Genomic DNA, 27,236 nt, shown 5'->3' on the forward strand with positions numbered 1-27,236 from the left:
CAAGGTTGTCACTGAGATTATTAAGTACGCAATAACTTAATATGAACCAGTTATTATACCAATGATTTCATAGAATGAAATTATTAAATAGTAGGATATCTGCAGAATTTGTTCACTAATCAATTATAGGTACATTTCAATTATCACCTTGGGGGAAATGTAAGAGCTCAATCTGGGAAACATCTGAATGGAAACCATTCACTGGGCTCCTGGTATGTGCTGGGCACACAGCGATGAACATAATACACCAACCTCTGTCTGGTGGAGCTTTCATATGTAGTCATAAGCAGCAGAGGTCAACAGAGCAGAGCTGTGGCTATTCTGCTGTTTAATATTATTATTACTACTACAATACGCTTTCAAAAGCATTTGGGAGTGAGACTGCAGAACTACAAATACAGCCAGAGTTAGAAGGACTAGGGAATGGATGGCTCAAGGTAGGTCTTACCAGAGAAACAAACAAACAAAAACAGCTTAAGGTACCAGTGCATTTAATGTCAAAAATGCTTACAGTGGATAGTTTGCTGATTCTCATGGACAGTTAGAGCTTTGAATCTGCAGTGAGCTGATCTGACACTAGGAGAAAAAGATTTCAGGATGAGGTTCTACCTGGGGCTGGTAGGAAAGATCAGGTTGGATTAGGCTATGATTATTCACAATTGATATTAGGCAGGAAGAGTGCCAACTTGTAGCAAAGGTACTCTATTTCTCTAAATGTTGCCCCAAGTGGCATAAATATTTACTATTGGTGTACATATTATTAATGCTTAATAAACTACCATTTTTAAAATAAGTAACTACATTTCCTCTTGTTTGGTTTCTTATATGTTGAAACTTGGTTGTCAGTCTACTCAGACAAATGTAGGCACTCACTGGCTTGGTGCTTGTTATCTGAATTGTAGATCATTTTTGTTTTTAGTTTTTAGCACCCCTCTGTGTCTCTTTTTCCTTATTTGTAGAAGGAAGGGGTTGCTGTGAGGCATGAATGAGTAAGCAGGGGGTTCACAAACTTCCAAGGACACCTGAATCCATTGCTTAGTGCTGGTTCTATTTTATAAGCCTTAAAGGAGAGGAAAAAACAAAATAGTCAAGTTGAAAAATCACTTGGCAAGGGAAAGGACTCCATTTCTACCAGTGATAGTAGGGAGAAGAAAAGTATAAGGATTTACTTTCTATTCCCCAGATCAAGAAAGAAAGGTAAGACATATCATATTCTCAATCTATTTAATAAGAGCACAGTATGTAGGATGTAGACCATCAGTGATTATTAAATATAAGAATGTCTACTTCTGAGAGCAAAAGAAAGTTCTAGAATAGAGAAAGAGCAGGTGCATGTTATTTTCAAGAATAGAGGCAAGTAGTTACCGAGGAATCATTTATTTATTTGTTTGTTTGTTTAAAGAGAGAGTGCACACGAGTTGGGGGGAGGAGCAGAGAGAGAGGGAGGGAGAATCTTAAGCAGACTCCACACTCAGTGTGGAGCCAACCGTGGGGCTCAATCTCATGACCCTGAGATCATGACCTGAGCCAAAATCAAGAGTCGGATGCTTAACTGACTGAGCCACCCAGGCTCCCCAAGAAGAATCATGATTTAAAAAGAAAACAAAAACAAATTCTACCATTTCAAAATTTCTGGAATTCATTGGTTTATAGAATTGTAAGGGATATAATTATAGTCCCAGGAGTAAAGTTCAGGAACTTGAACCACAGAGCGACACTCCTGATGACCCATGCCCAAAGACCTGCACCTCCAACGCAGTGAAAACAAGCACCAGGAAGCCCATGTGCTCACTCTCACCTGTGTTGCTCAAAGGAGAATCCCCTCCTTTCAACACTGTGTTTTAAACTATCACAACACTCAGCTCTCTCATTCTTAGCCTAAACCCAATGCTGAGAATGCAGACATACTCATGTGGGCTCAGTGAGAAGGCAGTTGGCAAACAAGGGGGCAAGGGACAGGCATAAACTTTATAAAGAGTAGACACAAGAACACAACATGCACAGCAGCTGGGGGATACTGCTCTTAATTGCCAGTGTGTTCACAATTAATACACAATCACAGTACCTAATTAAAGTAAGTACCTAGTTACATACTCCAAATCATAAGTTAATGTATTAAATGGATATCAAAAATTAAATATATATCAAAAATATTTTAAAATACAGACAGCCAAGGGGCACCTGGGTGGCTCAGTCGGTTAAGCATCTGCCTTTGGCTCAGGTCATAATCCCAGGGTCCTGGGATCGAGCCCCGCGTTGGGTTCCCTGATCAATGGGGCTCCTGCTTCTCCCTCTGCTGCTCCCCCTGCTTGTGCTCTCTTTCTTTCTCTCTCTTAAATACATACATACATACATACATACATACATAAAATCTTTTTTAAAAAGTTAATAAAAGAAAATACAGCCAGCCAAGGATGTTGTGCCCAGGAAAACTATAATTCAAAAATTGAGAAGAGACAGACTTTCCCAGATAAACCTAACAGAGGGACTTCACCACTGGGGCTGGCCTACAGGAGATGCTAAAGGAAGTACTTCAAGTTGACATGAAAGGACACTAGGCTATAACACAAAGCCATGTGAAAGTATGCAGTTTTCTGGTAAAAGTAAATACATGGGCAAATACAGAATACTGTATTATTGCAATTTTCATGTGTAAATCCACTTTTAATTCTCGTATAGAATTTAAAAGACAAAAGCATAAAAACTGTGAAACTGTTAATGGCTATACAACATGCAGAAATGCAGGGCTTGATCCCGGGACCCTGGGATCATGACCTGAGCTGAAGGCAGACGTTTAACCGACTGAACCACCCAGGTGCCCCTTAAATTTTCTTAAAGGGCCCCAAATCTTATATTTTACATTCATAAGTTATAAAATTGAAGGCAAAAAGTAAACCAAGTGATTCAAAAATGTTCGTAATGACTTGGTAAAGCCAAATAACCTGTTTGAGACACACTGCCTGCTTTATCTGGTTCATTAGTTCACCTCTTTAGGTAGATCATCTGAATCTTGTTGACAACGAAAGCTTGTGATATCACAGGAGCAGAGATCTGGAATGTGACCTACACCAAGTTGGGACATAACCTTCCTACAAGAAGCGTGTAAATACCTGCTAAATGTCACTAATTACAAGGTTTGTTGATAGCACCCTCTGTGCTGGTGGGGCTCATCTCTCTCAGCCAGTTGGGAGCTATCCAATGCAGCCAAATGTTAGTTTGACTCTTTCTCTTTCTAAACCCTTACCAAGAATGTTGAGTCAGTCTAAGACATTTCTATGTCTTGTCCCTCAAGAATTAATTGTATATTCGAGCGAAATAAATCAAACAGAGAAAGACATGTATCATATGACCTCACTGATATGAGGAATTCTTAATCTCAGGAAACAAACTGAGGGTTGCTGGAGTGGTGGGGGGTGGGAGGGATGGGGTGACTTGGTGATGGACACTGGGGAGGGTATGTGCTATGGTAAGCGCTGTGAATTGTGCAAGACTGTTGAATCTCAGATCTGTACCTCTGAAACAAATAATGCAATATATGTTAAGAAAGAAAAAAAGAAGAAGAAGAATGTAGCAGGAGGGGAAGAATGAAGGGGGAGAAATCGGAGGGGGAGAAGAACCATGAGAGACGATGGACTCTGAAAAACAAACTGAGGGTTCTAGAGGGGAGGGGGGGTGGGGGGATGGGTTAGCCTGGTGATGGGTATTGAGGAGGGCACGTTCTGCATGGAGCACTGGGTGTTATGCACAAACAATGAATCATGGAACACTATATCTAAAACTAATGATGTAATGTATGGGGATTAACAGAACAATAAAAAATTAAAAAAAAAAAAGAATTAATTGTATATTCTTCCTCACAGGGGAAAAACTGAGCTTTTATTTTCTTCCCAGAGAGAAGTATGACATAGTAAAAGAAACATGGGCCGGGTGTCAGCCAAACTTGGGTAATTTGCAGTGTCTTCTTGGTCCACTTTCTCTAAGTTGATTCGGTTTCTTCATGCATAAAGTGATAACACAATTCATGCGTGTTGGTGAGGGCTTCATGTAACACGCGGGCATAGGGCCCGGGGGTGCACGGAAGCTGCTCAGTTTGCATTGCTCTCTCTTTCCTTTTCCTACCATTTTTTTTGTCCCAGAGCCCACAGTTCACTGGGAAAAATCAAATACATTACACGGATGTTGAGACACACAGGGGCTGTTTGCACTGCCATATACAATCTCATTAACTCCACATTCGCCATCTCTTCTCTAGTGGTACTTTAATTCCCTGGTCCTCCGTACAGTCCTCAGGTTGAGAGCTCCTGGTCGCAGACTGCTCAAAGCGCCTGCTTTAAGCCAGTGTTCTGGGTTACAGCAATGGATATTCTCATCTTCCCAGCTCCTTTTCCCCATTCCATCCAACAAGCTCTCACTTCTTACCCTTCAAGAAATTTTCTTGTTTTATATCTTGCCAGCTTCATGAAGTCTCCAAAAATTGAGTCTGTGAATCCTGCCCACTATGGGAATGCAAATCCCATGGCTGATCTCTGAAAGTTCAGTACCAATTACACATGCATCTTTGGTGCCTGTACTCCCACTAGATACACCCAGGACCAGCAGAGACCTCCAGCCCCATACCGTTCCCTGAAATGAGAGTTGTGGCTCTAAAACCACAAGGCTGATGAGTGTGTGTGACTTGTGAGTTGAGCATATCACTCAATTGTCTCTCCACCCATAAGACCGGTTGTTTGTCGCATTCTGCTACTTATAACATGCTGTAGATTCCAAACTTGTGGATTACTAGCCCTATGCCATATAGTTCTCTACTCTGTTCATACAACATGATTAAACTCTTCCTCTACCCACTCTAAGGGCCTGCTGTTGAAGATTCTACAGTGGAAAGTATCACAGGATGGCGCATGAGCATAATGTGACCCTAGCAGTCTGTGCACACGCCTATTTCCTTAAGTAGACTTATCGATATAGAATTAGAATCAGGTTTGTTCAATTATTAGCATGGTAAATATAATTTGAATTATTTCTAAGTTAATTAAATAAACCAGTAATATATTCTTAGGAATAATAAATGTCAACATCTCTCCTTCTTATGGGTGTTTATAACACAGAGATAAGTGTTTTATAAGACTTTATGAGTTCATAGATCCCATGGAAAAAGGAAGGTGGGTGCCTCATTCATATGAAAAATTCATAAAACAAACTACAAAGGAGGTTAAAAACCTTAAATAAGTAGTTCAGCAATTCATGGTAGGCCGTGTGCCCCCTACTGGTCTTACACTTGTGGAAACCTCATTCCCAGGTGCCCTGTCCTGGCCTTACTTCCTCCCAGTTTCCCTGATGACCTCATCTACCCCTCCACTCCAGATGTCAGCTCCATGCCTCTGATTCCCCAATCTACATTTTCAACCAAAAACTCCTTCTCAAACTTCATGCCTGCTCATTTAGTTGTCTGCTACTATCTTCATCTTGATGTCCCGGGAGCATCTCAAGTCCCAAACCAAACGTATCAGGTTTCCCCTTAACCCAAGTTTCATCTTCCATGCTCTCTTCCTGTCAAAAAACCTCCTGGTTACAAGAAGGTCAGAATAATAAAAGCCTTCCTAGTTGTGCATTTCTCTTTTCTCCAGCCACTATCAGTGGGCTGCTGTGTCTACTTCATTCCTCAATATCTCCTGATCTGGCTCCTTTTCTTCCAAACACACAACCATCACCTTTTATTAAAACTTTTTCAATTGTGCCCTAATTGGGCTCCCTGATTTTTTAGTCTTTTTTTTTTTAATCTTTCTGCATTGCAATCCATCTTATATACTTCAGCCAGATTAATGTCCTAAAACACAGTTGTGAGCATGTCCCTCTGCTCACATCCCTCTGCCTCAATTATTTCACTGCTTTCAGGATCAAGTAGAAGGTAACAAACGAACAAACATTACAAGATATGATGCCTATCTCTGTGCTGACTCATCCTGCTTGCCTCCACTGGGGATTCTTTGTTTCAGCCTTATTGACTCTGAATGCAAGGAACTATACCCTTCCCCTATTTCTGCCCCCTGCCCTACCTGGACCCCATTCCCACCCCTACCATCTTATGGTGTGAACACTCAACTCAGTTGTTAGCTACTTTGGAGAACTTTTCAGGCTCCAGATCCCCTTTGAGACTCAACTCAGTTTCTCTTGGAATCTTTCTGGACTCCAGACTTCCCATCCTACCTCACCACCAGAACTGGCTAGATGTCATCTTCTCTACTTCTAAAAGGTCTCATGCATACATATTTCTTGGATGGTGTTATGTGGAAATCAGTGCTTTCCTTATTTGTCCATCCATTGCTCTCCCACAGCAAGCTGAAATATTTCTCACCCTGTGCTGCTTCCTTTCCAAGACATCTGTTACCCGCTGCTGTGCCGTAGTTATTTGTCTGTAGGTTCTGCCACTGACTCTAGTGCATTAACAGTAAATGCATAGATATTACCTGAATAAATTAAAGAAATCACAGGAATCAAAGAACTAAAGAGGTTCTCTGGCTTACAAATTGTTTTGATGACAAAAGTCTAGTTCAATTAGGCTAACATCATACACTGTGATCCTTTTCATGTCTCTTTTTTAAAAAGGTTTTATTTATTTGAGAGGGAGAGCAAGAGAGAGAGCATGGGGGGGCAGGGGCAGAGGGAGAGGAAGAAGCAGGCTCCCTGCTCAGCAGGGAGCCTGGATGCAGGGCTCCATCCCAGAACACCAGATCATGACCTGAGCTGAAGGCAGACGTTCAACTGACTCAGACACCAGCCGCTTCCCCCTTTTTGTTTCTTATTTGAAATATTGGACTAATGTCATTATAGAAAGTGGGATCAATTTAAGGAAAAGATATTTTTTAGGAAAGGTGTTTAAGATGCATATCTCTAGCTGTTTGGCCTCTATGTAAGTGGTAGGAATTAATGCCCAGATTCCTTTTCAAGAAACTCTGAAACTAATGAAAACTAACTTGCATCTCTAATGTTTAAAGAAAAGCTATTTGAGTCATCATGGCATCAAGAAAATGAAACCTACTAAGTCAGAGAGGGAGACAAACCATGAGAGACTCTTAACTCTAGGGAACAATCTGAGGGTTGCTGGAGGGGAGGTGGGGGGGATGGGGTAACTGGGTGATGGGCATTGAGGAGGGCATGTGATGTAATGAGCACGGGGTGTTATATATAAGACTGATGAATCACTGACCTCTACCTCTGAAACTAATGATACACTATATGTTAACTAATTGAATTTAAATAAAATGGCCCAGATTCTGGGAGTGATGTCAGGTAACACCCTTCAGTTATCAGCCACTCTGAAGACTGTTCCTGCTGCAGAGGTCCACCTTACAAAGGACAGGCTCTTTCTGGGGTGGCCTACATCCTATGACTGACTGAGGAGGGCAATTCTGCCCAAACTCACAACAGCGCTGAAGGACTCTTCCCTCTCCAGAGCTCCCAGCAGGGATGCTAAGGCTGTGTCAGCCTGCGCCACAGCTCACCTCCTCCCTGTGCCCAGTCCTTCTTCCTCGCCCTCCTTCCACTGTGGGGATTGTTGGGGTACTCCTTGATAAACACCCAACACACCAAACTCTCTCTCAGAGACTGCTTCCTGGAGAACCAAACCTGCAATAGTTTGCTTCACCTAAAGTGGAAATTGATCTACTGTCAATAACAAAACCAAATCTTTTTGTAACACTGCCCATCTATACGCCAACCATCCATCCATCCATCCATCCATCCATCCGTGTTGTTTTTATTCATTTCAAATTGTGACTAGAGAATAACCATCATGTATGCTGGGTTCTCTTTTAATAAGACCCCCCTGTATTTGATTGACAGTATCTTCCTAGTCTCCTGCAGAATAGAAACATTCTGTCATTGATAGAAGCAAGGGAAAAATAGTTTGGAAGTGTAATTTTAAGATTACTGGGGTGCCTGGGTGGCTCAGTCAGTTGAGCATCTGACTCTCAGTTTCAGCTCAGGTCATGATTTCAGGGTCGTGAGAATGAGCTCCGCATTGGGCTCCATGCTCAGTGGGGAGTCTATTTCTCTCTGTTTCTCTCTCCCTCTGCCTCTGTCCCTCCCCACTCATGCTCTCTCTCTCTCAAATAAATAAATAAATCTCAGAAAAAAGATTACTACTTATTACCTAAAAAAAAGTCTGTGTTTATTTGTTGGTTGGTTGGTTTGTTTGTACTCAGTAAGGTGTCCCAAATTCAGCCAGTGTCCAGTACTGAAATTTTGTCTTTCATATGGCATTATGCATATTCATAAGCTCACTAATATATGTCAACAGAACTAAAGAGAGTAAGAATTCAGTGCTAATACTGGAATCAGAGCTCAAGAACTCCCTAAAGGCTCAATTCAGAAATACAAGAGAGCATGGCAAATATAAATCAGAACACACATATGTATGGGTGCCCAGGAATATATACACCCTGCATGCACCAGATAAAGGGTTCTTAGCAGGTGAAGACTAAAGCATAAGGTCCCTAAGCTGAATACCAGCCAAACAGAGTAGTTCCATTGACATAAAAATAGTGTAACTTTGGAATAAATCAGAGACAAGGGCAACTAACTCTTCTACAATGATTTTTCTAAACAAAGTATTTTGGACTTTCAGATTGTGAGAACCATAGAGCCATAAATATGACAACATAAGTAGATAGGTAAGAAAAATAACTTTCCCCCCCACATTGTTAAAAATTATCAATTAAGCCCATGGGAGAAAATACAATTAGAGGGTTTTAGGAAGAAAAAAATTCCTTAAGGCATAATGTAGAATTATAATGAAGAGAAACAGGAACTGTTGTTCCCATCAGCTGGAAAGTTACAAATTGCACATAAAGAAGAGGAAAGACAAATTGCTTGGAATTTGGGGAGGTAAAAACACTAAAACTAACTCTGAGAAGGATGACAGTATCTCCTTCCAAATCACTTTCAAGAACAGGTCACGTCTGCTCTTTTCGACCAATGGCTGTAGCCGGCTGTGGTGGAAGGATCTGGGTGGTTTCCAGGAGAGATTCTAGTCCCTAGTCATGAGAGATGTTTCTTCATGGAAGGTGTTTCATGGCCATAGCCATATCATGCGGAAATAAATAGTTTCTTTAACACTGAAAAATGATGAATAACTTGAGAATTCATGAGAATTTCTGTATTTAATAATTAGAGTCACCTCGGACTGAGGAGGAAACCAGGTTACTTTTCCCCCGGTTGAGGGCAGTAACGTGTTTACAAAGAACACTTGGTAATAAAATTGAGTAGTTTTCTGATGAACCCAAACTAACTTGCATCTCTAATATTTAAAGAAAAGCTATTGAGTCATCATGGCATCAAGAAAATGAAACCTACTAAGTCAGAGAGGGAGACAAACCATGAGAGACTCTTAACTCTAGGGAACAATCTGAGGGTTGCTGGAGGGGAGGTGGGGGGGATGGGGTAACTGGGTGATGGGCATTGAGGAGGGCATGTGATGTAATGAGCACAGGGGTGTTATAGATAAGACTGATGAATCACTGACCTCTACCTCTGAAACTAATGATACACTATATGTTAACTAATTGAATTTAAATAAAATAAGTTTAGAAAAAAAGAAAATGAAACCTAGCTCATGTTTTACTAATCCAAGTGGAGAAAAGACTCATCCAGATGGGTTGCAATTATTTTACTTGTGTTTATATAGATGGCAGCAAAGCCAGGTGACTCTAACCAGAGAGGATGACAGCAAGGCTCTGACAGGGATAGGCAAGATTCATAAAAGCACTGACATTCATTTTGAAACTTAGCCCCCTTTCCCAAGCAGCTTTTTTACAAGGGTTGTCAGTAGTAACAGGTTATTCACTTGAGAAGTATTTTCCATGACACTGACTTAGAGAAGGTCACCCTTCTTTAGAAGCTTGGGGAGCCCCATCCGCATCAGGCTCCACACTGGGTGTGCAGCCTGCTTGGGATTCTCTCTCCCTCCCTCTAAACAAAATGCTGAAATATGTCAGAGTGAAACAAGGGGATAAAAAGGTAGTTACACTATTTCAATGAAGCTCTGAGTCAATCCAATTACTTTGATAAATTTCAGGGCACTGAATTAGTGATATAATGAAGGAGCAGTATTGTTAAATGCCTGGAAATAGACAAATAGCATTACTTGTCCCTCTGTATTCCATCCACACAACAGTCACATCAGCATAAATTTTCAACTGACTCTCCAGGCAATTAGGACAGCTGTGTGTCAGTGGACCACTCTCTGCAACTTTGTTTCAATGTCTTCATGGTGAGAACTCAGCCTAGGTGGGTTTCAGCAGGAACAGGTTCTGAGTCTTTGAGTGAATGATACAGAGTGAAATCCTCCAGGTATTGTCATCACTCCTAGACAACGTGAAAAATGCAAGTCTGAAGAACCAAGGTATTTTGTTCCCATGCCTAGATTAATACACTTAACAAGCAACTAATTCTTTCTTGAATAAATTAACAAACTCTGTGACTGAATTGAATAATTAGGACAAAGAACTTCATGTGTGTGAAACTATGATTGCAGCATATATATGACCATTTAATATAAACAGATCATATTGTAAATCTAACTACCGGTACTTGAGTGAGTCTATCTGGTACAGAGTAAAGGCGGAGAACAGGAAGTAGTAAATAGAAAATATGGGACTATTGATAGAACTAAAATCTAAAATAACTTTGATATAAGATCAAACACATAGGTGTTAAATATATGTCAAAAGTCACACACACACACACCATTAAAAATTGGATCCATGCAACATCATAAAACAAAAGGCTACAGAAAAGCAGGAGTTGAAGAAATGGGGAAAAAAAATCTACCAGGAAAATGTGAAACAAGGCAAAAAGAATAACTTTTCCATCGTATAATTCAAGACAAAAAATCAGAGATTATGGCAGAAAATATGTAAATCAACTACATTTAGTAATATTAACACCTGTTTGATAATTGATCAATAAAGGGAATAAAAAAACAAACCTGGAGATGAGACATAACACAATTATTAAATTTAATCGAACACATACAGATTTATGTGCAACAAATATAAGAAAAAAAACATTTTTTTTAAATAGATAAAACATCCATAGAGAAAGCTTCAGTACATTTCACAGAACTAGAATCATCTCTGAAGACACCACTGTAGTAGCTTGGTGGATGAAGAAGAGCGGGAAGTATGGGTCATTTAATAAATGATATTAGGAAGACTGGCTCACTATATAAAGAAGAAACTGATGCCTCCTTCTACTGTATCTACAATCCTCAATGAGGATGGAAGACCTAAATGTGGACAGTGGAAATATAAACACAGAGTGAATACAGAAAATAATGTAGAAATAGATCTTCCAGGAGCTCAGAGACTTCTTAATCAAGATCCCATGGAAGACAATCAAAGGTAAAGTTAAGAGACCAGAGACTGTCTTGACAAAGATATTCATGACAATATCTATGTAATAAGAGATTCTGTTCACACGAAGGAACCAAATCAAAGCAGGAAGAATGATGGCAGAGTGGGCAAAGGAAATTCATAGATAGGATACCCAAATATCTAATAAGAATATGAAGAGGGTCATGCTCAACCTCAGTAGTAATGGAAGAAAAGCAAATTAAAATAAAATCTACACTCTTTAGATTTGCAATACTTAGAAAGGCAGATGATATCAAGGGCTGACAGAGATATGGGGAAATGTGACCTCTCCTGGGTGGCTGGTGGCAGCATAAACTGGTATTTTGGAGAGCGCTCTGCAGTCATTGGGAACACTAAGTTAATGTTACTCACGGACCCACCTATAAGGATCTTCATCGTACACTATGTACAGAGTCAAAGTGCTGGAGGAAAGCCTAAGGGTTTACTTTTCATGCTTTAATATACATTTATATGTCTATCTTCATAAGGGCATAAAAAGTAGATTTAAAATAAGCCTATTAGGGGCACCTGGGTGGTTCAGTTGGCTAGCCGTCTGCCTTTGGCTCGGGTCATGATCCCGGGGTCCTGGGATCGAGCCTCATGTTGGGCTCCCAGCTCAGTGGGGAGCCTGCTTCTCCCTCTCCCTTCCCCTGCTCATTCTCTCTCTTCTCTCTCTCAAATAAATAAATAAAATCTTTTTAAAAATTTAAAAAAATAAATAAGCCTATTAAGTACGTACATGAATAAGTGCCGACAAGACAAGAAGGAATGATAACAGAATTGGTGGATGGTTAAAAAAAAACATAAATGCAAATAAAACAAAATATGGAACTTGTACGGACTGATGATAATGATGTGGCATAAAGAAAATACTGACCAACCAAAGTCAGCAGCACCTCTGGGGGATTTTGTTCATGAGCCCAATGGAGTGACTTCACAGTAGGCCATGGGTTCCACAAAAAAGTCTTATCTTCAGGGTGGTGGTGACATTCTCATTCCCCTCTTTGGGGCATGAGAAAATGCCTGGAGGGCTGGGTGTCTCTGAGAGGAGGCAGCACATCTGTCCGCCCTTACAGGGATGTCAGAAATGGTTCGCGGGAAGCAATGGCCCACGGCTGTACTCCTTTGGTAGCTTACGTGGAGGAGGGGGGCTGCTATTCAGTGTGCTGCCCTGGGGGGGGGGATGGGACCAGAGAGAAAAGGAACAGCTAGAGAAGGTGGGTTTGTATCCACCAGGAGGAGGAACTGTGTGGTGCTCACGGCTGTGCAGAATCAGGACGAGCTCCGTACCTGGAGCGGCGTACTGTGCAGACTGGGTGCAGACAGAGTCTGGAAAAATGGGCAAGGTGAGTATCACATGGTGGTCTCATCCAGGTGAACTCCATGTTCACTGATATCTCTATGGCTCTATCTTTGTCCCATCTATTTATGCTATGTAGGCATCTCTTATATATACTTACTTATGTCTACCTATATGTGAATATAATACACATATTTATACATGACTTTAACCCATGAGTGTGTTTTATAGTTATATGTAAATAAAAGACACAAATATTATTTATGTCATGTATCACGTGTGCACAAACTTACAGAGTTGTGTTATGTACCAATCTACATAAAAGATCCTACTGTATGATTTTGAATAATTGAGAAGGATTTTTTGCTGACTTAAAATATCATCAGAGCATTATTGGTTAAGCACTACCTGGGGGTCTTTTCCCGTGTGTGTGTGTGTGTGTGTGTGTGTGTGTGTGTGTGTGTGTCTATAGGTGCACGTACATGTGTGTGTATATTTGCAAACAGACTGATTATGGGTTCGGCAGGGAAGGTGCAATAATTTTCCTGTCATTCTTTTTTTCTCATCTCTACTTAATTCTCTCCTTCTCCAAGTTCCCATGTTTAACAAGCACAAGTATTGCAAAACATGATTTCTCCTACAATCTTAATTTTCACTGAGTAAAAACGGCAATCTCTGACTTCAAAACAAGTCCAATACACAATCTTTTTCTCTTCCTATACTTAGAGAAAAACAATTTGAGATATTATTTCTAAAAAAAAAAATTAATGAAGGATTTCCTTGAAGAAAGGTACCAGCTTCATTTTTCTAGAATGGAAGGGAAATTACAAGAGCTTCTACCCCCAGGACAAACTTGTCTGAAGGAGACAATGAAGTGGACTTCGGAGCTCAGTTCTGACCTCCTAACCTAAGGAAAGTCATTCTCTCCTGCAGGAGCCTGAGAGCGTGAATCCTCAGCCAGGGGAGTAAATGTAGCCACTGGGCCCATCAAACAGGGGTGCTCCTGGGTGGCTCAGTCGGTTAAGTATCTCCCTTCAGTTCAGGTCATGATCCCAGGGTCCCGGGACTTAGTCCCGCGCATCAGGCTCCTTGCTCGGTGGGGAGTCTGCTTCTCCCTCTGCCACTTCCCCCCCACTCATGCACACTTTCTCTCTCTCTCAAAAATAAATAAATAAAATCTTTAAAGAAATTAACCAAGAGACTATAAAATCCCACAGAAGGATTGCACATTTAATGTTTTCCCCTACATTCCTCTACTAGGTCTATTTTATCCCATATTATTCATAATAGAAACTACACCTTCCCTAAGGAGTTGCTGAAAATCCACATAAACATTTTGTGAGTGACTACAATTTACGGCCATACCAGACCCAACAAACAGGACCCTAAATGAAACTCTGTTCAATTTTAATGAGGCACCTGAAAGAGAAAACTAGCTTGAAACACCATGTGTTCTACCAATAGGTGTATAAAGGATTCCAGGAGCCAGTGGAATTGACAAAGAGAGAAGAACTCCATCCCTGATGGAGGCGGGTTCTGAGCCTGTTTGGAACAGCAAAGAGGCTGGAGGTGCTCTGGTTGGAGCAGCAAAGGGGCAAGTGTTGGGAACGGGAAGTGGGAGTGGGGGGCCCTGCCAATGTTGTTTCTGTGCACAGAACTGTGCCTCTGCCCTGGCCGAACGACATCAGCTATCAGGAGCCCCTGAAGAATGATGTCATTATCAGGCAGCACTCCTGGCCGCTCACTCAGAGATGGGAGCAGACCCCACTTTTAATTTGGCATTCACCTCCCCAGCTGTAGCCACGGGAACACGGTCACGGAGCAGGTGCAGCATACGATAAAGAGCAGTGGAGGCAGAATCTGTAGGTCAGATTGTGCAGAACCTCGTCCCCGCTGAACACAAAGGGTCACTACCGTTCAGTCGGAAATACTGCCAATGACACCTAATTCTTCCCTCGCTTTGGAGCAAGACATGAGAAAGAGGTGTGTTAAATCAGGAAGACTGCGGTGAAATGGAATACAAAGGAGCTAATGTCCGTGATCACTTGTGCTGGGTTTCGAGCATCATCATCTCATCTCGTTATTGGAAAACATTTATTTTAAAAACTCATGAAAAATCATTCTGAAAGCTTAATGCTTCTCAGACACTGTTGACCACCTAGTGTCAGCTCTCTCTCTCTCTCTACTAATTTGAGCCCTCCAAATCCATATTTCAGAGTTCTTGTGGTCTGAATCCAGGATGCTGGTCCAGATGCTCTCAACCAAATCCTGCCCTCTGTAAGCCTTGCCCAAGCCACTAAATTTTTTAGTCTCAGGTTCTCTGTCACCCAGACCAGAACTTCTGGAGTGGCCCGGGGTCCTCCCCCACCCTCACTTTCCAAATCCATCCCCCCTTTTACTGCTCATCAATGTAACTAGTTCTCACTGCCTCTCTTAAATTAAGCTGTCAATAACCTCACACCCTTCCTTTTTAAATCATCTTCTTAACTTTTTAATAGCTTCCTACCTGGGTTCTTTGCCTTAATTTCTCCTCACTACCCTAGCTTCCCACTGCAATGTGGATTGCTTTTCTAAAACACACTACAGGGTGTACTGGAATCCAAAGATGTGTATTTGAATCCTGAATACATTACCGGACAGCTCTGAGCAAACCTCCCGCTCACTCTTAATTCTGTTTCTCTGCTTATGCTTTATCTACATTACAGAGTCACTGTGAACATTAATTAAGGTTACACATATGAAAGTGTTTGTAAACTATAAAGTTTTATATAAATATAAATAGAAGGTGACATTTTTATGTAGCAGCCAATTAACTTTCCTGGCAGTGCTGGTCCCTAGCAATTAAAACACTCAATTAGGCACCGTTCAAGTTCAATGTGGCACCTAAAATGAGAAAGAAAACGCTTTGAAATGTGTTAAATATAACCCTGCTTGTTAAATTGAAATGAAGTGAAAAAGGGAATTTGACTTTCATTTCTCCCAACTTGTTCGAAAGCAGCACAACTGTGCTTCTGGTTTGTTAATAGAACTCAGAACTGCTTAAGTTTCAAGTATTATCAATAATTAACTGGTGCTTAAATTGATCTTTGAAGTGTTTTTTTTTTTCCAAATTTCCTAAGTCAATGCTACATAATAAGCAAAAGGGCCAAGACTATTAGCAAAAAAGACATGACTGTGGGGCGCCTGGGTGGCTCAGTCAGTTAAGCGTCTGCCTTTGGCTCAGGTCATGATCCCAGGGTCCTGGGATCGAGTCCCACATCAGGCTCCCTGCTTAGTGGGGAATCTGCTTCTCCATCTGCCCCTCCCACGCTCATGTTCTCTCTCTCTCTCTCAGATAAATGCATAAAACCTTTTTAAAAAATTAAAAACTTAAAAAAAAGACATGACTGAAAAATAGTATTGTTTAGGGGCGCGTGGGTGACTCAGTAGGTTAAGCATCTGCCTTCGGCTCAGGTCATGATCTCAGGGTCCTGGGATCAAGCCCCATGTCGGGCTCCCTGCTCAGCGGGGAGGCTGCTTCTCCCTCTGCCCCTCCCCCTGCTCATGCTTTTGCTCTCTCTCTCTCTGAAATAAATAAATAAGATCTGTTAAAAACAATGGATCGTGGATCACTACATCAAAAACTAATAATGTACTGTATGGTGACTACCATAACATAATAAAATAAAATTTAAAAACAAATCTTTTTAAAAAGAGAGACATAGTATTGTTTCCAGATGTCATCTAATACACACACTCACACAGACAAACACACACATACTCACACACACCGCCTGCATTCAGTGAACCTCTGGGCAACAAGATGAAAAGCTTGTGCTCCCCCCATTTGTGACATTACTGACGGAAACAAGGGGGCCCACTTTCCAAGGAAGCCAACTTGTGAGCCAACGTATTTGCTCTTCTGAAATTATCTGAGTAAAATATTCACTGTGCAGTCTAACAAGAAAGGTAATTGAGCTGTGTTTATATAAATAAAATAAGAACAGACTGCCTTCCAATCCCGATTCACAGAGAAAGTAAAAAATCAGTCTTTTCCTATAATTCAGTTGCTTGCTTATTTCTTCCCTTATCATAATCTTTATCATAATTGAAATAAGTAAAGGTTATTAATCTTCTAAAAGCATCGATAGACTATAATCCCAACTACTGGAGTGTGGCTTAATTTACATATTTCATTTCCAAACATTTTAAAATTCAAATGTAAATGTTCAGAAGTCAATTTCATTGCAACCTTTCTAAGGACATCTGAGTAAAAGCTAAAATTGTTCACGGTGTATAATTATTACTATATATTTAAAGTCAGAAGTCATCTTAAGCCAGAAATGCAAGTGGCAATCTTAAACTGAATTACTCAAGTATCTTTGCTGGGGTGCAAAGCGGGTACCTATGACCAATGAGTTAATAAATAAAAGGGGATGTTAGACTGTAATCTTTTTCACCTGGGAAGTCCCACATAGGCTTACTCAGGATTAACCTTGTCCACCCAGCCTGCAATTTCCTCTTTTGGTGACTACAGTTTCATCTGTCAACACAGAAAAGATGAAATTAAATAAATGTAAGGTGGGATAGCCAACAACCGTATTTTGTTTAGAAAATGCTCCTTTTAAAACATGTTTTGAAGCAATGATTCACCAAAAGGATATGCTCTCTCCTTTGCCCAGACATCTGCACAAAAAATTATAGACATCTCAACCACCAATGAACACAGTTTTTATCAGGTTCAGTTTTCCAGGCTTCTTGGCAAATGCACTGTTAGTCTTCCCAATCAAATTTGTGTTAGTGTGTGATATTCTCATAGGGTGGGCTCCATGGAGAGATGTAACCTGTCATCTAGAAGGCTACCGTTAGAGACTGTCAGGAATGTCTCGAGCTTTGCTCATTTGGCTATTGTAGGTTTCCTAGGGATCTGCTTGGTTTCAATGTCATCTTGTATCTTGAGGGCTTTCTGCTTTCTTCATCCCCTTGTCTGTCTGATTTGGTTGCTGCACCTGACATCCTCCTTCCTTCTGGCTCCTTCCCTCACACTTCTTTTTTTTTTTCTTTAAAGATTTTATTTATTTATTTGAGATAGAGCACAAGCAGTGGGGAGGTGCATGAGGAGAGAGACAAGCTGACTCCCCGCTGAGTGCAGAGCCCAATGCAGGGCTTAATCCCAGGACCCCGTGATCATGACCTGAGCTGAAGGCAGATGCTTAACTGACTGAGCCACCCAGGCGCCCTCCCTCACACTTTCTATCAGTGGTCTCGCTTGGCTTCCATGGCCTAACATGATTCTTCTTATCCTCAGCGTTGGTTTCTTCTGGGGAGAATTCTTAGCCATTGGATAGAATTTATTTTCTGAGGTATTAACCTGCGTGGGGACCTTTCTTTATTGAGCACATGTTATTAAGTAAAGTGAATACACATTCAGAAGTCACTCTCAGCCCCATTCATATTTTAATTCACTTTCTTAAGACAGCTTACTATGGCTATTATTCTCATTTTCCTCCTTCTTTTGATAGTTCAACCTTCTCCCTAGCAAGGGGGTGTGGATGGAAGCAGGCAGCCTATCCAGGCACCACACAGCTCTGGCCTCAGCGACTGGTCCAGGAATGGGTGGTGGTCTGTGGAAAGCCAGCCAGAGTCCCTCCCTCTGATTATCCTACATGGAGTCATCAGGGAAAGGGCATGTGAGTCCAGAGTAATGAGGGTCAGTTTTCTTGCCGTATAGAGAGGCAGCTCTGAGGGAATGAAGCCGGTGTGTAGAGGGAAACACCAAAGGAACAGAGAGAAGTTTCAGATGGTAATTAAATGGCCAACAGATACATGAAAAACTGCTCAACATCACTTGGCATCAGGGAAATACAAATCAAAACCACAATGAGATACCACTTCACACCAGAGTGGCTAAAATTAACAAGTCAGGAAACAACAAATGTTGACCAGGTTGTGGAGAAAGGGGAATCCTCCTACACTGTTGGTGGGAATGCAAGCTGGTGCAGACACTCTGGAAAACAGTATGGAGGTTCTTCAAGAAGTTGAAAATAGAGCTACCCTACGACCCAGCAACTGCATGTACCAGGTATTTAGCCCTAAGGATACAAATAGAGAGATCCGAAGGGGCACCTGCACCCCAATGTTCATAGCAGCAATGCCCACAGTAGCCAAACTATGGAAAGAGCCCAGATGTCCATCAACAGATGAATGGATAAAGAAGATGTGGTATATATATATATAATGGAATACTAGTTAGCCATCAAAAAATGAAATCTTTCCATTTGCAAGGACATGGATGGAACTAGAGGGCATTATGCTAATGATCTCACTCATATGTGGAATTTAATAAACAAAACAGATGAAGGGGAGAAGGGAAGGAAAAATAAAACAGTATGAAATTAGAGAGGGACGCAAACCATAAGAGAAGCTGAACCCTAGGATACAAACTGAGGGTTGCTGGAGGGGAGGTGGGGGGGATGGATAACTGGGTTATGGGCAGGCATTAAGGAAGGCACATGATGTAATAAGCACTGGGTGTTATACGCATCTGATGAATCACTGGATTCTACCCCTGAAACTAATAAAAAAATAATAAAATAATAATTTTAAAAGTCTAGACCAGGCCTCCTGGGAGGCCAATGCTATCTCTGCCTCTCCCAAAAGTTAGTGTAATACAACCTTGACCTCCATCCCTACCTCCCCCCTCCCCACACTGTTATAACTGCTGTTAAACCAGTCTGATTGGAGTTCCTGCTCTTTGCATTCAATAGGATCATTGATACATTGATCCATCCTCATCTAGGAAATTTAGAGACAGATTTACATTTAAACAGTTCTTGTATGAATTTTTGTCAGACTTTATCTTCAGACATTTGGTGAATAGGTTTTAATGTGAGTTTGAGTAAAGCACTGATGAATCTGCCTCTATGAATGAGAATCTGCAGGGAGGTACACAGTCTCCTGATGGTTACACAAAGGCCTGCACCTTACACATTATTTATTCACTGATGTCTCCAAATCTACTGCTCAGATTCCACCATCCTAAATTCCACTCCTGTCTATCCAACTGCCTCCTTAGTAGATCCACTTAATATTTCAACCTCAATACATCAGAAAGTAGACTCCTGATTTCTTCCCTGAAATTGCTTCCTTGCATCTTCTGCTGACTCAACTTATGGCTGTGTTCTTCTTTCTATTGCTCAGGCTCTTACACCCACATCCAATCCATCAGGAAATCCCACTGAGTAGACCTTAAAAATATATCTAGAACCTGTCTTCTCCTCAGCCCCTCACTGCTCTCTCCCTGGCCCAAGCCCCCCAACCTCTCCCCTGCATGAGCTTTCTAGCAGGGGGCCTGCTTATCCCTTCTTGCCTTTAGCCTATTCTGAGCACAGCAGTCAGATGTATCCTTTTACAACCTGGTCAGGCCCTGTGACATCTCATTTAAAATCATCTGATCAACCCCTCCATCTCACTCAGGAAAAACTCAAGCCCTCAGAGCCCAGCCCTGCTGAACTGGGTCCTACATGAAAGGGCCCTGCTAATTCCGACCCTACCCCTTATTACTTTACCCTGTGTTCACTCTGTTCCAGCCACACAGCCTCTTTGCTGGCCTGCCAGGTGGCAGGCCCACTCCTGCCTCTTTTTGTTCCTTTGTCTAGAATGCTCTCTCCCCTAGATATGTGCTTGGCTCTCTTTCCCTCCTCTATGTCCTTAATCAAACGTCAGCTTCTCAAAGAAGGCTTCCCTGACTGCCCTCTTAAGCACTGCAAATCCCAAATCCCTATAGCTGTCCTGCCCACTGCCAGCCATTTCTTGCCAGGCTACTGTAATGAAACAGCACGCAAAATAATATTTTCCTTCTTTTGTTTGATGATCCTTGCCAAGGACCTGAAAATGATTACTCTACATAATATATACTTAGAAGAAAAAAAATTCCTGAAAACAAAACCATTTGATTCAATTGTTTCCTAAAATGATGGATACTTTGGTGGTAAGAGCCAATAAATTCTCCTTTCGGGTGTAAGCTAGTTGGAGTTGGGTTCTGTCACTTAAGATTAAAAGGATCAAGATTAATACATTGATTTATGCTGGTCTACAAAATTTCAAGAATAAAAGCGAATAATTCAAATGGTCTTTGTTTGAATTTATGTCTCCTAAAAAATTGATATTAAAATATTTGTAATCCATTTACCCAATGGTCACACTTCTGGCAACTTTTCCTGAAAGAAACCATCTTACAAGGAGATAAAGGCCAATGCATGGAGAAGCTCATTTGACACATCATCCAAAATGGTTAAATATTAGACATAAATGAAATAGCACTGGAGTAGATATTTTCTAAAGGTAGTCTGAAGACCCCTAGGAACCCCTGAGAACATTTTTGGGGGTTTGCAAGGAGATAACCATTTTTCTTATAACAGTAAGATATCATGTACTTTTCTCATTGGCTTGACATCTGCATAGAAGTCACGGTGGGTAAGACGGCTGGGGTCTTAGCACAAATCATGGCAGTGACACCGAAATGCACCCGTCATCATTGTGGTGCTTACCACCACACAGTGCTACTTGTTTTTTAAACCAGTTTCATTTAAGGACACTTGACAAAGCCATGAAAATAAAAATTTTAAGTGTTTTACTTAAAGTATAAGTTTTTTATATTGAGTTCATGTCATTTTCAGTGTTCTCTGCTCTGTGTAACAAAATGGGAAGAACACACAAAGCACTTCGGCCTGCTGCGCAGGATGGTTGTCTGGAAGCAAAGTACTTGTGCATTTGTTTGAATTACAAGCTCAACTAGTCACTCTTTTCATGGAATTCTGTTGTTTCCTCAAAGAATGGCTACCTAAAAGCTATAGTTACTCAGGCTTGTGCAACTAGCGGGCATTGTCCTGGGGGAAAAAAGATATAGCCTGCCTCTCCTATGATCACAACTGACTGTATTTGTTGCAAATAATGAAATTCAAACTTTCAAGCAAAAAAGTAGAATTTTGTAAAACTTTTATCTGTTGGTATGAGCTTCTCAGCTTCCCAATACTTAAAGACTTTTCTCTTTTTTTTTTTTTTTAGATTTTATTTATTTGACAGAGAGAGACACAGCGAGAGATGGAACACAAGCAGGGGGAGTGGGAGAGGGAGAAGCAGGTTTCCCGCTGAGCAGGGAGCCCAATGCGGGGCTCGATCCCAGGACCCTGGGATCATGACCTGAGCTGGAGGTAGATGCTTAACAACTGAGCCACCCAGGTGCCCCCTTAAAGACTTTTCTGATGAGCCTTTGATTGTATTCTGTTGATATTTCAAAGATCCACATAACTCAGCAAACCAATAATTTCCAAATGATCAACTTATCATGTTACAAAACAAGCTGTGGGTAAGACATTCTTTCAAAGCGCATGATAGACCGATGAATTTTAAGACACCAGAGCACCAAACATTTATTGATACAGCTTCTAATTCTCCAGGGCAGGTAATCTTTAAGATACCACCATGTTTTAAGTTTCTGCATTGTATTAAACATTATAAAGTATTTTCTGGTTTATTCACTTGTTTTGTTTGTTTACTGTTTGTCTCTCTTGATTGGAAGGAGAGCTCCACAGGGAAAGAAGCTTGTCTACCTTCTTCATCACTGGTTTCCTCAATGCCTAGACTAAAACCTAGCATGGAGCAGATGTTTCATAAATGTAAAGAAATAAATATAACCACAAAATGAACTTTTATGTAGCTATCATAGTCTGATTTACCAAGAAATTCTAATGACTTGAGAAAATTCTTAAGATATGTGGCTCTTTTTAAAAGATTCAAAATTATTTATGTGCAAGTATATCCTATATTATACATACTATATAACATACAATACATAAAATATTACATAGATTGTATGTGTGCGTGCATGTGTGTATTTATAGGTGTCCTGAAAAGGTAAACTAACAAAGTTTGTGGGGAGAAAAAATGTTGGGGAAGACCATGGAAAACCCATGTAACTTTGTAGCCATGACATTAAAAGACAATTATTGGTATGTAGGGATAGCTCAGACAGATAGTTTAGCAGGCAGAAGGCTATTGTTATGGAAACTTGAAATTGTTTCATAACATTTTAGAGTTATTTTCATGACCTGCTTCATGTAGATTATTTACAGAATTGAAAAATTTCATGTTCAGCTGAAGAAACTGACTTGGGGGATAGAAGAAACAGCTTCCCCTAAGGGTCTGCCACTACAGGGCTGTGTGTCCTGGAGTGGGTCTTGTAATTTTAGTGGTCTTTACTGATAAGGAGATTGAGATTGAGTTGCATGACCCCCAAATTCATCCCGATGGTTAGATCCTGTGATGTAAAGAATCATTTAAAAGTCAAGAAATTTTTTGGTGGGTTCCTTTAATCATATAATTACTATATTGTTGTTTTGACCTACTCAACTACTCAAGATGAAAAATGTGTTTGAAGTCCTTATCCACTAGAAAACCTCTTCCAGTTGGATTCTAAAAGAACTTACTTTTAGGAGTTTTTAGGAAAAGAAAGATTCAGATGGTTTCCACTTTAGGATGGTCCAACTTCCAATTTTTCCACTTTATGATGGTGTAGAAGACATGTGCATTCAGTAGAAACTTTACTTTGAATTTTGAATCTTGCTTTCTCCTCCAGAGCTGGTGATATGCAGTAAATACTCTCTGGTGATGCTGGGCAGTGACAGCGAACCACAGCTCCCAGTCGGCCAGTGGTCAGGAGGGGAAACACCCAAAACTGACTACTATTCTTCACCCATACAACTTTTCTGTTCTTCACTTTCAGTACAGTATTCAATAAATTACATGATATTCAACACTTTCTTACAAAGTCGGATTTGCATTGGATAATTTTGCCCAACTGTAGACTAATGTAAGTATTCTGAGCAAGTTTCAGTTAGGTTAGGCTAAGCTATGATGTTTGGTAGGTGAGATGTATTAAATAAAATTTTTGACTTACTACGTTTTCAACTTACAATGAGTTTATTGGGACATAATCCCATTGTAAGTGGAGGAACATCAGTGTGTATTTTAAAATGATCTGTCAGACAACTAGGTAACAACACCAATGATGTCTATTTTTTTTTTTTTTTTTTTTTTGATGGTAATACCACACACATCCTCTGGAAAACCAACCCAAAAATCCATATGAAAAGAAAATTACATCAACCACAGGTCTTGTGCAGATGCAGGAGTAAAGAGGTCAGAACACCTGATGTACTCTATCATTCTCGTCTTTGTAACTGTCCTACTGAAAATATGCAGCCTCTGCGATCCCCCCCCACCCCCACTCCTGATCGTGGTTCTGGTGAAAAGCGGAATCATGGCAAGCTGTGTGCGGACAGGGAGTGCAGCCTTACCTTTGACCGTCACGTGGACACTCTGGCTGGTGGAGAGCTGCGGTTGAACCAGCACATTGCACGTGTACTCTCCCTCATCCACTTCTTTTTGCACATCCGAGAGTTTTAGAGTGCCGTTGTTCTCAAATGCCACTTGGCGATGGTTGAAAGGAAGCAGATTAGAGTTCTTGTACCATTTGATGGAGTAATAGGGATAGCCAATCACACGGCAGTGGATGTACGTGTCCCGCCCTGCTATCGCTGTGATATTTTTCATTGGTCGAATGCTTGCAGGCCCTAGAGAGACACAAAGAAGCTATTGAAAATAATTTAAGGGTACATCTCATGTGTGGAAATGGGTGCACTTTTCCTTGAGTAAAAAAAAAAAAAGTAGATTATTTTCATGTAAAAACGTCTTTTTCGATTAAACAATTTTTTCTGTGTTTGGATTTTTCTACTCAGAAGTTCTTTGTTTCCTTTTAGTTTCATTACTTTCAAATGAATTGAACGAAGTGTTAAAAACTTTCATTATCAACTACTTCTATTAAAACATTTTGAATTACAAGACAAGAGGCGATTTAATCAACAAAAAGTAACTAGTCTCCACTGAACCATCATGCTGTTTTTGTGAAAACACTGGTAGCAATTCAATTTTTAAACTGTCTCTGTGAAGTAGGTTATGAAGATGGAGGTTATGCCATGTTGCACTATGAATGTAAGTTAAAATACCATGTACGTGAAGGTTTACCATGAACGTGGTAGAACAGAAGAAGAGGAGGAAGGAAAGAGCATGCAGAGCATAAACCAGGAAAGGAAAGATCAAGTGGACAAATCTGAGAGTAACAGAGAACAAGCTGACTGAAGAAACCAAAATGCCATTTTTTTTTTCACATTAACCCAATCAGGGCCATTCTGGAGTCAGAAGGAAAGGGTAGGAAATGGGAAGCAACAGTTCATCTGTTTTGGCATTCCAAGACTCAGCTCGGTGCATGCAGAAACTTTCTTCTCCACTACAATGAGTTATGTGTGTTTTTTTGAGGAGCTGATTTGACAAGCACCTCTTACGTTTATTCGAGCCTGGTACAGGACGACTCCCGCCGAGTTGTTAGCAGTGCAGCGGTAGACTCCGCCATCCCGGACCTGAGAGCTGGAGATGTTCAGGTAGCTGACCACGTTTCCCTCCGACGTGATCATCTGGCTGATGCGGTGACTGCCACCCTTGAGGATCGGGTCATCGTCCAGGGTCCACGTGATCGTGGGCAATGGGGTTCCCTTCACGTTGCACATGAGGGACACTGGTTCTGCTGGGCTCACCACTTTTTCACTAAAGGCAGAAATAATTTTGGGAGTTCCATCTGCAGAAAGACAAATTATGGAAGTAAGTGGCACATACAAATAATTAAACAACTTCCAAGTCCATTTACTTAATGATTAGGAGGTAGATGTGTTGGTTATTAAACACTACAAAAAAAAAAAAAAAAGTCTAGTTTTATGGATAAAGCTAAATTCCAAGCAGAACAAGATTTCATTTTCAAAATGGGCAAATACAGTATTAACAAGCTTTAATTACTTATATATTTCCTGGTTGTCATAAGAAGAACAATCATGCGACCCAGATGCCCATGGTACACAGTGTCAGCTCCCAAGAAATATATAATCTGGAACTGTTACATCCCCACCAGAAGTTATAAACACAGAGGAAATTCACCCCTCTAAGTGGTCACATTAGCTTTCCACTTCTGCAATAATTAGGGCTCGCTCACCAGGGAATAAAGGAAAGGTTGAGGGATTGATTATCTCACCTTACTCATTTTCTCATAAGAAATCATCCTTTAATTATTGAACTCTACATCTGGAACTAATGATGTACTATATGTTAGCTAATTGAATTTAAATAAAAAAAAGAAATCATCCTTTATAGTTTTAATGATAAATGGTAAGTCTGTGTAAATGTCCATGAAAGCTCTGAAAATGGCTAAAAGCCAAATAAACTTTGAGCATTCCAATGTGTATTAAATATCTCTGTAAGTATCTTAAGTTGATGGCTATACAATTTATCATCCAACCTGGGACACTTTTGAGAATGAAACAGATACTAGGAGCAATTATGCCAGGAAGACAGGCACAGCCTCAGACTGTCCCAGGCAAAGTAGGATCTAGGTCTTAGGGAGTTTTCCATAGGAATTTCCAATATTTTCAACAAAGATAAAATTTTCATACTCCATTGTTGTTCTATCATATATATGGACCATTTGCCTCACACTGTATGGTAGTAATCACAAATGCATTGCTGATAAATTGGAAAGCAAAACAAATGGAGGGAACACATCTGAAGCTAGCTCACAATGCCATCACAGAAAGGTAACTGTTAACACTCCCAAGTACTCTGAAGAGTTTCTCATCCCCAGCGCCCCCGAAAACTGGAAGCCTATTTCTGTGGCCAGTGAGGCCAGCTGTGCAGGGTTCTCCTGATGGGGGTGCTGTGCTAAGCTCTCTACCATCTTTCCTCTTGCAAATTCCTGAATGTCAACTCCGTTCTAATTCCTGGGTGACTGGAGAAGGCCCTCAAATATGTTTTTTTTTTCCCCTCATGCAATCATAAGTGGCATATTTCAGTGTTCTTGGATTGCAAGCATCTTGCTTTAGTACAAAAGATGAAAACAAGGACTTCATAATATTGAAGTAAAGAACCTGTGCAGACACTACTACATCATGCTTTGCCTTATGGAGAAGTTAGATGTCCCTGTGATTGTTATTCTTTGTACATAATCAGCTGTTGAAGCTTAGGAATGTTATTTTTTTCTTTTTTTTTAATTTTTTGGGTTTTTTTATTTCAAACGCTTAGGAATGTTATTTTATTTAATCTTACAATTCACATTTTTCTCATGATGTGCTGAGCTGTAAATTTCTTTGCACTGATTTTTACACAACATACTGAAAACTTGTCTTTTTTTTTTTTATTTATTTAGGAAAGTTTTCTTCAGTTATTCTTTTTTTTGTAGATAAAATTTACATACAGTGAAATTTACAGATCTTAAGTGTACAAACAGAATGAGCTTGTTAAATATGTACACTGTGTAACCACCCAAATGAGCACGATGTAAAGCATTTCATCACCCCAGAACATTCCTAGGGCTCCTTTCAATCTCACCAGACAGAGGCAGTCACTGTCCTTTCTTTCACCCTGAGTTAGTTTGTCTGTTCTCGAGC

At 40.5% G+C, this 27,236-nt stretch overlaps 1 protein-coding gene across 3 annotated transcripts in view; it reads right to left on the reverse strand.

Moving 5' to 3' along the window:
• DSCAM (DS cell adhesion molecule) overlaps positions 1 to 27,236 on the reverse strand; it is a 791,005-nt gene that overhangs the window by 274,455 nt on the left and 489,314 nt on the right. For all 3 annotated transcript variants that reach the window (XM_032392604.1, XM_032392602.1, XM_032392603.1), the window contains 2 exons: positions 25,085 to 25,381; positions 24,048 to 24,323 (listed from right to left, as the gene is read on the reverse strand). In XM_032392604.1, the coding sequence (XP_032248495.1) occupies positions 24,048 to 24,323; positions 25,085 to 25,381 (573 nt within the window). The remainder of the gene's footprint in view (positions 1 to 24,047; positions 24,324 to 25,084; positions 25,382 to 27,236) is intronic.

The sequence above is a fragment of the Phoca vitulina genome, unplaced genomic scaffold, assembly GCF_004348235.1.
Source record: "Phoca vitulina isolate PV1807 unplaced genomic scaffold, GSC_HSeal_1.0 scaffold68, whole genome shotgun sequence".
Taxonomy (NCBI): Eukaryota; Metazoa; Chordata; class Mammalia; order Carnivora; family Phocidae; genus Phoca; species Phoca vitulina.